A 13,275-nucleotide genomic window follows, 5' to 3' on the forward strand; every position below is an offset into this window, starting at 1 on the left:
GCTCCTGCCCAAGCCTTGACCATCCCTGCCCTGCCTGGGGACACTGGGGGCCTCAAGTGGCATCGGGTGAAATGGAAATGCAGTGACTTTGGTGATGACAGCAGAGGTACACTGCCATCCCACTCGATGAGGCAGCAGAATGGAGCCCTCTGCACTCCCACAGTATTAAACTGTTCTGAGAATGTACAAGTTTGATGTCCAGCAAGTAATTCCAAATGACGTGGCTTCGTGGGACTGCTCAAGTTCTCCTGAGGAAGCCAGAAACGCTCCCCTGCACAGCTCCTTCATCCCAATAGCACGCTCTTTTCCTACTCAGGCTTTTCCCCCACTGTTCAAATTAAAGTTTGTTTAGAAGCTGATGCCTGCTTAAAGTCTGCACAACAACATAAACTACTCCAGCTCTTACCCCACCTCCATGGCAGAAATGGGCACCAGGCATGTAGCTGGGTTTCTCTTCTAAAAGGGATCCCAAAGATCCAGAAGTTCCTTTGTTTGCATGCTCTTAAGCAGCACACATGGGAGATCTGAACAAAACTAGACTGGCTTTATGGGGCTGGGTTTACCCACTAATTCCTGAGTCCCTTTCATGTTCAGCTGCAGCTCACATCTAATCCTCAGAGTGCAGCCCAGAGTCTTTCATAACAATTTCATCCCCCTCTGAGCCCATGGCTGCACATCAGTAAAGGGCAAAGTTAAACACATGTAAAGAAGAGATCCATTTGTATGCACAGCTCATTCCCACCTCGGTGTCCTGCTTTTCTGGATGAAAGCCTAAATGAAGGCAGTGTGCTCCTGTCCTGCCAGTGTTGCCATGAACAGTGCTGCCCTCAAGGATTCCATACAAAATCCCCAGGTCATGATTTTTTTTTTCCTTTTAAACCATATTTCAACTTCATTAAAATACATTATAATTGGTCCCTCACTGGCTCACCCAAAGCTTTGCCTTAAACTGACTTTCAAGCTGTTTTGTTTGATCTCTGACTCGAAGTAATTCAGAGCTAGACAAGGTTCAGTGTGTTGTTTAAGCCAGTTAAATTGATTTTTTTTTTTTTTGCTATACTGAATGTCTTTTAAGTTCTTTCTTTAATAAACATGTCTTCATATATATGGTATCACCTGCTTCCATATGCATCCACTGGGGTCTCTGGGTAACTGAACAAGGCTATAGTCAGTTTTCAAAGATGCTTTTTCCTCAGCTGGGAAGAATTCCTTTTAAACTTACTTCCTTTGCAAAAGTTTTGAAGCAAAAGCACACTCTTTGCATGGTACGTTGTTTTTATCAGTATAAATGTTCAAAAAGAGGGTAAAGAATGTTAATTCCCATCCCATCTGACAAAACCTTCAAAGGATATATGGCAATATCCTCAGCCAGATGATGGTCACTGGCAGTGACCAAGGCCAGGGCACTCCTAACAACCTCTTATAGGAAGCAAGATCTTAATTGTATTAGAAGTAACCACTTATTCTCCTGCCATTTTGAGAATCCATTTTTTGCACTGATCCACAGGAATCATTATCTAAGAAGATATGCCAGTGCCAGTCACAAGACCCACTGCTATAAATTTTATGGGATCCCAATTTAGATGAAGCAACACTGTTATTTTAAGGAATAATATTTAACAAGCAGCAAAAGCAATGGAGATTTCACTGTGCAGCAATTATGTAGCATTTAATTACTCAAACAAAAAACCACTGGAGGAATAAATGTATTAAATACAAGCCTTTGCTTTTCCCTGCTTTTGCTTTCCCAGGTTTAACTCAGAACTGCCCCTTAGCAGTGAATTCTTCTTAGATTTACCCAGAGCTATCTCACAGCAAAACTCACTATTCCCAAAAGGCTTCTCTTGGGAAGTGTTATCCCTGTTGAATCTTCAGCTGCACTTCCATAAACAAGATGCCTTCAATTTGCTCCCTAACCTCTGTCCTGAGAGGCAATACAGATTGGAGGGAAATACAAAGGGAACAATTTTCAATGACATCTACACCCTTGACATGTAAACTCAACAAAACCACTTGCTCTGTCATTTGTTTCCTTGTCTCTAAAATGAAAGCAGTACTGACCTATTCTAACAAGGTTTCTGTGAACATTAATTAGTAAGCATCATTAAAACACTCTGCAGTTAACACATGCTCTGATTTACAAGTATTATTTTAAAAAATTATCTTCTGTTGTTCTTCTCTGGCAAGAGGAAAATTAGTAGGGCACACCAGTTTAAATTATGACAAGATGTGGGGAATATATGAAGTGATTTTGAGAACCATAAAAAAGTTAACAGACCACAATGCTCATAAGAAAAAATACTCCATGATTATTATATCTCTAATATTATACATTAGTTGCCTAACAGATTGGAAGAGCCCTTGGGAAGTTAGCTGGTCCAATTCCCTTTCTTAAATCAAGGCCAATTCCTAAATTACATCCAGCTCCTGAGGTCCTTTCCAAGCCCAGTTATTCTGATGACACATAGAACAGGCCAAGCACATCAGCATCAATTCTGACCATTGCTTCTCTCTGCAGCTTGCCTGTTTTGCCACTGGACTCTAAGCCCCTTCATGCTCCCATCTTTCACATGGAATTTCCCCTTCTGCTTTCTTGGCAGCACCCTTCTGGCTCTCCTAGTTTAATTCACTGCCATATTTCCTTGTAAACTCCTTGGGTCATGAGAACTTCAAGGAGAAAAAGCAAATGATGCGTTGGATTGTCTCGACCATCACTCCATTGATAAGGGAATGGTAACTGTGCCCTCACTCTCCTCCCTGGGGACACCAGGGAAGGGCAGGGGGAATGGAAAGGGCCTCACCACCATCCACTGTCCATGGCAACTGGTTGGGAGCACTGGGAAGACCGAGCTGCTGCTCAGAAGGAAATGAAGTGACTCATCTGTCTGGTTAAAGGGAAGCAGAACAGTTTATTTGGCACCACAGATCTAGTCAACATCTTTCATCTTATGCACTGACAGCTTCCACTGGCTGCCTAGCATTTATCAGCTCTAAAAGTTACTCAGGAAAGAAGGAAAAACTGCATCTCATCTGCTGAATGACACCCAGACAGAAGCACTGCCAGGGAAAATGCACAACAGTTGTGTTCTCATCCTCGTCATCTGTTTAGGATTAATCACCAATTCATTCTCATGTAGAGTGTCCAAAAAACCCATCATATCATTAGGCAGATAAACTGATAATAATGTTTTCTGCAAGCATGCAACAAAACTTATTTAACAGATACACTTATTCAATTACTTATAGAAAAAAAAGTTGAATGGGCAGAATTTAAGCAAGTCCTTTAAGCAAACCCCACAAAAGGAATGTGGACTGACAATGTCTGCAAGTGCCCTACTCTGGGGTGAAGAGAGCACACCAGAAGAGAGGGCACAAGCTTCTCTGAACAATTTTGCTACATTTATGTCAAGCACAGAAGAATAAAAATCCCTATGGCCTAAAAATGAAACCCCAAACAAAAAACTACCTGCAATGGGTATCAAAGCCTAGTTACAAACTTGTCCCACATTTAGTTACTAGACAGAGATTACTTGCTGTTATAAATAAAATCACTGATTCACATAGTGAAGTCTCCCACAGCCGGCTTGTAATTTGAAGTATTAACAAGACTCTCAAAAAAGTAGCTGCTTCTACTTTAAATTCAGATGGGCCTGGAAAACTTCTAAATTACAGTTTTTAAAGAAAATTAATGAACTTACTTACTTCCTGCTAAAAGTGTATGAACATTTTTACACATCAACAGAATCCCTGTCTGCTTCTCTCCTACCAGCACAGTTGGTTGCTCAAAATCACAGCAGTTTCCACTCCGTCTGAAGGTGTGACAACCCTGGGGAGTATTTAGAAGTGAAAACTGAGTAATTGCTCTCTCCAAATCAATAATGAGTCTCCCCAAGGCCTTTTGGCTCCATCTCTTCTCCCTAGAGCCAAGAGAAGGACAGGGATATCACCCTGGCTCTGTCTCCCAGTTCTCCCCTCCAGTGCTCAACCTCACCCAACCAGTGCTGCCAGGTCTGCTCTGCTCTCCCTGTCAGAGCAGCTGCACAAGGGCTCAGAACTGGCCTCCTACAAAAAGTTCTCACTAAGAACAAAGTGTTGCAACTTCAGTCACATTAAACAACCTCAGGATCATCTATCTGACTTTTCCTGACCTTGCCAAACATGGCATGTCCAGTAGAGCTGTGGTCCAATCACATGGATGCCAAAGTTCTGGGTTTTGGGCTTCTGATAGAGAAGGAATTCGTCCTTACTTTTAGTAAATCACTGAAGCATAAGCACATTGAGCTCTGCTGCTCAATGATTCCAAAAATGGCCCTTAAAGAGGCTCCATCAGAGCATCTGTGGCATGTGACATTCACACATGGCCTAGGAACCAAGAAATGAACTCTCACTACTGAACCACAGTCTGACACAGCTGAACCTGGTATTTTATTTTACTTCACCTGTTATATTACCTGAATTTCACGGAGTAACTCTTTGAAGCTGATTCTCCACTGCTTTCTACCTTCAGCTTTGCTGCATATTTTCTTGACCAGTATCAACTCAAATTCAGGAAATATTGGCCTGCACATGGATTACATAAAGGCACAAATGGGACATGCTACGTGTGGTCCTTTATAAGCAAGTCTTCCATGGCAGGGGAAAATCCTTAGAGGACAATTCTCAATGCTGACAGTGCTTCACAATGCTCTGTGGAACACTAACACAGGACAACTCTTCCCCCAGAATTCCTCAATCCTTTCATGCTCCAGGCAGTGTGAGGTGACCACTGCTCCCCTCAGGAACAGCTGCCTCAACAAGGCAGTGAATTTATCAGAAGTCACTCACAGGAACACCATGTTAGGTGCAGGTCTGACCTGCACTCCCAGGTACCTACTGCTTTATGGGCCCAGTTAAAACAGTGTTTCATTTAATGCCATTGTCAACCTGTCATCAAACACCGTTAGAATACAAAACCTGCCTGGAAGACAGTTACTCTTCCACAGATAACAAAACAAAAAGCAAGTTCTACAGAGAAATAAGGAGCTATTTTCTATGTCTTTTTGACATGACTGCAGCAGGTCCTCCTTTTCCTACCACTTCTCTTTGCAATCACCTCACCAGTCCCTGGCACAATTTGTGATGAGTATTGCAAATCAGTAAGAATTGCTGTCCTTTGCATGGCTGGTGCTCACTGCAGCTGCTCATGCTGGCTCCATTTGTTCCTCAGCAGAACTGACAGCTACTTCTGTGGATTTTTAAAAAAACATTCTCAGCTTTCAGCTGATACTGATTCAACTTCAAGATGTGCTCCAATTTTTTACTGATTGGAGCAAAACTAAAGCTAGGATTGGCAGAAGATTATAATGCTCTAGACTGAATCTGGATGATGTGGATTGAATACAGAGAAAGATGAGACTATCTATATGGGGGGAACTTCCCAAATATCTTATACCTTCAAATCAAATATTTTACACTTCCAGAAACACCCACTTCTGACAGCTGTGAGAATATGTTAAGTCTGGTATTAAAGGAGGAGTCACATTTCAGACTCCAATGTACAGAATTCATTTTGCACCCCAGATTATTTTCTTCCAGAAACACACAGAAGTGACTGCGACCTTTCCTTCTGCCTTTGTATAATAAATGACTTGTATGAAGAACAAATTCCCTTGTAAGCTGAAAGTAAGTGCAGCAAAGCTGACCTTCAAACCAAGAAATGCACATGCAAATAAGGAACACAGAACCAGTACTGAGATTTCATTCCAACAGCAGAGTTTCATCTACACTTCGTGATCAAGCGAAGTCTGACCTGTCTCATACTGCCAGACCCCAAATTCACACAAGACTCTGTAAAATGATGAAATTTTAAATATGGAATTTTAAAATATGAAACTTCAAACACTGACAAGTTTAGCAGCAGCAGAAAATATACCAATTTTGTGACTGAAAAAGGAAAGCCTTGATGTCTGCCATTTATTTTTAATCCTCCTGTATGTCTTGCAGATTACTAAATCATGTCTCAGACCAGCAAAAAGAGTTAATGTTGAAAGGGCTTCATTTTGAAGGACCTCATTCAAAATGTTGCTCTCTTTCTTATAGTCTCTCAAAAACAGAGCCAACCCTGGTGTGAGGGGTGGAAAAAAAATCCCAGTATGACAATTTTGGAAACAGAATTTCCATATATATTTAAAAGGCACAGATGCGACTTCAGATCTGTTTCTATGTCACCAAAAAATGTTTTCTTTTCAAAGTCATATTTCCCTTGGCACTAGGAATTCTCTTCCTCGTGGTACAGTGAGTTTCTTGTGGCAGACAGAGGTCCTGACTGAAGTCAAAAGACACATATTCACTTCTGAAGCCCATCAGGGCACAAGAAAGATGTGTTCCTTCATGCCACGTTTGGTTATGAATTAGCCAAAGGTCTGTACACTTGAACTGGTGCTGACTTGTTCATTTCTGTTAAAAAGAAAATAATCTCAAGAGCCTCAAGGTTAATAAATTATAATTCCTTCTTAAAGCTAATGTTTGCCAACAACCAAACTGGGGGATGTTAAAGATCATCCTACAAATTAGAGAGTCTTTCAGTCAAATATGTGAGAGTCAGGACTTACAGACATCTTAGGTAATCTGCAAGTGATCTACACTGAGGGAAGTGATAAGCAATTTAATTTATGCTCCACTCCTAGCAGAACAGTTCTCCCTGTCCCCAGCTGCCTGGCTGACACTGATCCTCATCAGTAAAGTGCTGCAAATGCATATGCAGCAGCAGTGGGACTTGCCCAGGCAGCACTTTCAAACACAGGACATCCCACAATGTTTTATTTTTAATTGCTTTTTCTTGTATTTCCAATTACTCCTTTTCTGCTCTGCTGTATCACTAACAATGCCTTTCTGCTCCCCACTGACACTTGAACAAATTGCTGCTCACAGAAAAAGAAACCTGCTCATTTTGGCACACAGTATCAGGTCCTCAAAATGCAGGCTAAGTATGAGACAACAAGAAGTGCCAGGTTTCAGGACTGCAGTGGCATAAGCAATACAGAAAAGTAAATTAGCTGTCAAGCATGAAAACTGAACCAGTGATTATGACAGTCATCCTATAAAAGCCTGGAGCTCCTAAATGAGAAGCGTGAAAGATCATCAACATGTGGTTTTAAAAGTTGAGCTGGAGTGACAAGAGAAGCACAAAGGATCAAAACAAGCGTAAAACAAAACAAACAAAAGCCAAAAAGACAGGAGAGAAAAAACACTGCAGAGGAACATTATGAACATGAAAAATACATCAACTTGTACCAGCGACAGAAAACAGCCTGGGGTCATTCTTTCACAAAACACATTTTATCAGCAAGAGGAAAAACAAGTGCAAATGCCTTCGCACTGTGCTTCACCTCTAAAGTTTTTCCCCTTTGCTCACAGGACATCAGTGGTACTTGTGCACCAGAGGTTGTGACACAATCACAGGACCCCTGACAACTGTGGTAACACAGAGTTGTGTTGGAAAAGTGTAACTGGCATTAAGATTAATTTTCTCTTGTGTCCGTGAAGCACAGTTGTGCTATTCCCTACGAGCTGTGCATTGTTTTGTTTCAGGTGTGTCCTGTGGCACATGTTGCCCATACAACCCCCTGGCAAAGGGAACAGCCAAAAAAGAAATTCTGTGTTTCATCAGCTTCCCCTTTTTCCTCCAAAACGACAAAGAGTAAAGACCCTGCAGCAGAAAACCTGCAAATTAACACATGGGGCTGAATGGAAGCAATTGCAGAGTTACAGACTTTTGGAAATTAAGTCAGGGGCACATTGCACACTGCAGCCAGGCTGAGTGCCCCTGCACTGAGGAGACAGCTCTCCTCACGTACCTAGAATTCAGCTGTGATTTCTACAGCTATAAAAACCTGGTAATCTTAGAATTGCATCTGGAAACGGAACAGTTTAATCTGCTCCCTTCCAAAATACTGGCGGCAGCATTTTGCAAAAGATGATGCTTTCAGTTTAGAGTTCATTTCCAGTCAGAAAAAACAAAATAATCAAACACACAATTCTTGAACAGCAAACCCAGAATGCAGGTAATCTCAGAGTTTATCTAAAGCAGCCTCACTGCAGGTGAGTGGATCGCTATGATCCGTAAGTCAAAAAACTCCCATCCCAATTTGCAGGCAGCAGTGGTCTGAAGTCAGTTCTGCTTGGGGTAATGCCTGGCAGCAGACAATTACTGAGGCTCTTTAAATGAGTAAATTTCCATCTTTTATGTCTTGCAAGATCAGCCACACTGCTGCAGGGAGAAAAAAAAAAAAAGACAACTTTATATTCCTGCTGTGTTCTGTCTTTTTTTTTCATTATAAAAGCTAACACTGCTGGAAGCTCAGCACTCACCTGCCAGACAGATGAGCCGAGGCTGAGCTCCTCTCTAGGCAGCCCCAGAGTCATTCTAGTTTCAAATTATCCACATATTAGAAAATTCTCCAACCAGCCTGAAAGGTTTTTTATTTATTTATAACTGACAGCCATCAGAAGGTTCATCCCTGTCAGGCCTCCTGGAAGCAGGGATGGACTCACACCCAAGTAATCATCGTTCATCATGCTCCAGCAGGTCAGCAGAGCTGTGGCAATCAATCACCTTCATACCCAGCCCTCAGCCATTACAGGGTACTAAGTCCCACCTTGAGCAGCAAAGGAATTTCAGGCCAGTCTAAAATAAATGGCTTTAATTTGGATTTGCTGCAGTCACAGCTAGCTCTGCTCTTGCTGCACAGTGACCTGCTAAGCTGTCAGAACTAGCCACCTCTTCTAAGCCTTACAGCTTTCAAGGAAGTCACTTCTTGTGGCTTAACACCAGCTATTGCAGCCTGTGGCTAAATTTTAACCTGTTCTAATCCTTACTTTTTATGTCATCAATCTGAACACAGAGTGCTACATTACCCCACGTTATTTGTGCTGACACAAAACACAGTCCCACACCACCTGCCAGCCCAGCCAGTCAATAAATGGCACAACCTGCCCAGCTGCCTGCAGCCAGCCTGGGCTCATACCTGCTCGGGGCTCCACTGTCTTGTTGGAATCTGCATCCATGAACACGAACCGGCCACCCCCGAAGTCTTCAGAGTAGTCAGAGAGATAGAGCAGAGAAGTGTAGTCAAAAGAGCCATAAGTCACCTGTGGGGAAAGCCAAAATTACCAGAAATTACCAAATTCTTTATCTTATCTCTGCAGGATTGAGCAGATAGATCTGGTGCGTTTTCCTAATTTTCAGTTTTTCATGTGTTTAATAAAGGGGTCTTTGAAAACCAAGAATGCTATTTTCTAGAAGTTATATATGTTTATTTGTCTATTCTCTTGTGTTTACACAGACACTACAAGACTAGCATGTTATGTTTATTATTTCTATGTTACAGTTTCCATAATTAGAGAGATGCTCCTATACACTTCTATCACCCAAGAGCAAAAAACAACGTAGTGTCAGAAGTGCATTGCATCAAAAAGACACCATTTATACTATTCCAAGATAAAATTTCACCAGGAGGTTAATAAGCAGAAGAATAGCCCTTGCCTAATGATTTCCACTCATTATCTAATCTTGGTTATAAGGTTTCTGGATACCTCACTTGTATTCTTTCATGAGCTACCACACAGGAGGTTCGTGGTAACAGTAAATCAGAACTTCCAAGTAAACACACGTTTGTTGGAGGAGCTTCTACTCTCCTCCATACAGGTTTTGTTTAAAACTCTTCAAACTGGACTTTGGAAGTCTCTGCTTCTTCTCAGTCTATAGACCAAACACCCCACTTTTAAAGTATAACAAGGTGATTTTTCCTTCCTTTTAAAGCATTATTTTTAGCTGACACGTATGCTGAAGTTGGAGAAAAGAAATACTACATACTAATGCTCAGAGTGAAGCTATCTAAATATTTAACACTGAGTTTAGCTGATTCTGGAAATATTTCCTTTCATATCTATGTGTCACCAGCAATTAAAAAATACTTGAAATCAATGTCTGTATTCTCCAATTTCTTTGTGTATCACAACTCAAAAGTTCAGCATTACACTGTCAAACAGTGAAATGTGCAGCACAGCACTACTGCATAAATACACAGCATTTGCAGAGTGTTTTGACTGACCTGCTGACTGTTAGAGGTAGGTGCTACTTCCAAACTTAGAAGTTTTCTAAATAGTTTCAGTTTCAAGTTATACTCATTAGTGCCAGTTAAATTTTGGCTCAAGAGCAGTTGTACACATTTTCCTGTAAGGGCAGTGACTAAAGAGAACACACCACCAGATGGAATAGGCAGACATTTTCATTCATACTCATGTTATTATTTTGACCATAAGGACTTAAAGGAAAAAGCCAGATCTGGTGATATGCTGCCCTACACAGTCTGAATCACAAAAATGAGAGAAATATTACAGTGATCTCCTTCTCCCTGTATTTTCCCAAATCTTGGTAGCAATACAAGGCAATAAATGGGAATTAATGAGCAAGTGCTAGTGCAACACCTCAAACCACCCATTCTACAGCCCTTCTCATGCAAATCAGCTTTGCAAAGGTATTTTCCACTTCACTGATTTGGTGATAAAAACTTCCAGTCGATTTAAGGAAGTCTCCAGCCAGTGAAGGCATGAGCACAGTGAAGAAGTTCATTCAACTCATACTTGCAAGTTTAATGCATTAGAATTGTTTTTATCAACTCTTCAGTGGAGCAGCAATCTTTGCTCCCTCAGGCCACTCTCCCTCCCCTCCAAGGTGGCCTTACCAATTCTAAACTTCTAAGAGATGACTATGAACCATTTCAGCCTAACCAAACACACTTGATTTCTACAGATGACTAATCTGGGGAAGGAAGTGTGCAAGGGAAAATGCCTTTTCTGTTCCTGTCCTTATTCATTACTCACTCTCAGAAGCAGCCAGGCCTGAGAAATGCAACACTATGGAAAGGAGGCACGAAATTATACTCAGTTGTTTAAAATGCTAGAAGTTCCCCCATGTATATCAAATATATTTGTTACCCTGGTAATGATTTCCAGTACCAGACATGAATAATTGAACCAAAAGTTCAAACTATGTGAGAAAAGCTATCATTAAAAGCAGGTGATAGCCATGCAGCCACACAGCTGCAAATCACATTTCTACAGCTCCTTGTAAACAACTCAAGAGAAAAAATGCAGATATTTCCATTCAGCCTGCTATGTCACATGGTTAGTGTGCTCTTTTTGAACACTCTTTATCCAAAAAGTCAAACACAGATAATATTTAATGGTAGATGCTCATAATGATGTTTATATGACACTTCTTTAAAGGCTATTATAAATAGAACTAATTGCCAGAATTAGCCAGCCCCATTTTGCAGTGGGTTTTTTTGAGGGACACATTTCTATGCAACTAAACACTTGTAGGACCATGCAAGATGTCTGCAGATACTGAGGATATTTAGGACAGCATCCTCTGCTTTCCAGTGCAGAAGAAAATTCACTTTCCAATCAGCATTGGTGTAGCACACAGAAAAAAAACCTGCTCTTTTCCTGTAAGCCTTCACCTAATTCTGTGTAGATAACCACCAGAACAGCCTTGACAGCTACTCTCAGTGTTCTGTTTATTGGCAGTATCTATTTAGCAGACAATGCAGGAGCAAAGAGCACATCTCTGAATTACAAGGTGAGCTGAGGTGATGGGTTTGAGCAGACACAAGAATCAACCTCCTCAATTTTCAGAGCTATTGCTGTCCCAGGGCAGAAATAAGATCTTTTGATGTGTTTTATTAAATGTAGGGGAAGAAAAGAAGAGTCTGCTAGAAGAGACAGCAGCTGCTCTCAGTGACAGAGTCAGCAGCCAGAGAAGGCTGCAGGTACAGGGAAGGGCAGGGGAGATGGAGAGCACATTGCAGGTAAGGAGACTTCAAGGTTTGGCTTGTTCAGCTCAGAGGAACAAAGGCCAAAAAGGGATATGATTCCCACCTATAAATACATGGGGGTGGAAGGAGGGACAAAAATAGCTATCAACTCATCAGGGACATGTTTAGGCTGAAGAAAAAATAAACAACCCCAAGCAATTTTGGGAAAATGTGCACTGAAGTGCTGAAATAGCTCTGATAGAAGAAATTCAAGGAAAACAAACCCCAAACCATCTTATGGCAGAGCCTGACAATTCTGTGAAGGATGACAGGATCCTTGCCTAGGCAGGGGACTGCACAAATCTGCAAGCCCCACACTTCTTCTACCAGAGAATGTTGTACTGCTGACAGCGTGAAGTGTGCAACAGCAAGTCCCTTATAAATCAGGTATTTGACATTTGGAAGCCTCAGTTCTGAACAAATTCCATCCAAGATGAAACTCCACATCTTAAGCCAACACTCTCTTTATTTGATTTAGATGCTTATAAATTCAACAAGATTAAATGAGTCATTCAGGGGATTTCAGGGATTCCATTCCTATGTAACTACAAACCAAATAAATTTTAGGGGAAAAAAAAACAAAGCCTCAGATAGACACAATAAATCTGTACTACTCCATTAGGCAGTTAAAAACCTTCAGGGAGATTCAGATTGAGAAATACAATTGCAGGAGACTCAGCAACATCAGGAAAAAGGCAAGAGGGGTTTTCATGTGTTCCAAGAAGCCACAGGAAGCCAAGAAGTCTTTTTAACAACAAAGTCACTCTGAAGCAGAAAAATGAAGCCTTTTTCTCAGGCTTCATTTTACCTTTCTTTTGGAAAGAGGCAAGAAAAAAATCCTGATGTCTTCTAGGAGTAACCTTCACTGTTAAATTATGCAGAAATACCTAAAGTGATTTGTTCTGTTCCAAGGGGAAAGCATAAATAATGATCCAACACAAAAGCATCCAACAAACTGGCAAGTTTTATTGATCTTTCTTCAACTTCCCAGTATTCACACTTGCTTTGGAGGCCACATAAGAACACTAATGCTCTTTTCTGGGAAGCACTTCCTACCTCAGATCAATAGAAATGTTATTTTTTTTCCTTTCTTTCAACTGCAGTCTGGAAGTGGCAAAGTTTGCTGGAGGAAGTGAAAAACAAACCAGGCTGGCTGCACTGAAGGCAACCTGTAAAGCTGCCCATCTTCATCCTATTTAGTCTCTGCTCAAACTATTTATGATTATGAACAAGGTGTTTGGTAACTGCCCCAACTGGGTTAATTCTCTTCACAGAGACTCAGAATTATTTAGGTCGTGTAGAAGACCTCCAAGATCACGGAGTCCAACAACCACTGTCATAAATCAGACAACCCAATTATTCAGTATAGACACTACTAAGGTCTAGATTATGCATTCCAAGCCCAAGAGAGCACTTT

The 13,275-nt window shown here is 41.2% G+C and overlaps 1 protein-coding gene across 4 annotated transcripts in view; it reads right to left on the minus strand.

The window, feature by feature from the left end:
• The window catches only part of OGFOD3 (2-oxoglutarate and iron dependent oxygenase domain containing 3), a 43,682-nt gene that overhangs the window by 10,714 nt on the left and 19,693 nt on the right, over positions 1 to 13,275 (minus strand). For 2 of the 4 annotated variants that reach the window (XM_048323402.1, XM_048323401.1), the window contains exon 8: positions 9,006 to 9,129. In XM_048323402.1, coding sequence (XP_048179359.1) covers positions 9,006 to 9,129 — 124 coding nt within the window. Of the gene's footprint in view, positions 1 to 2,889; positions 8,249 to 8,349; positions 8,405 to 9,005; positions 9,130 to 13,275 lie in introns of those variants that run through there. The other 2 variants (XR_007207504.1, XM_048323403.1) reach the window with 2 other exon arrangements.

Source organism: Corvus hawaiiensis, chromosome 19, assembly GCF_020740725.1.
Source record: "Corvus hawaiiensis isolate bCorHaw1 chromosome 19, bCorHaw1.pri.cur, whole genome shotgun sequence".
Lineage (NCBI taxonomy): Eukaryota > Metazoa > Chordata > Aves > Passeriformes > Corvidae > Corvus > Corvus hawaiiensis.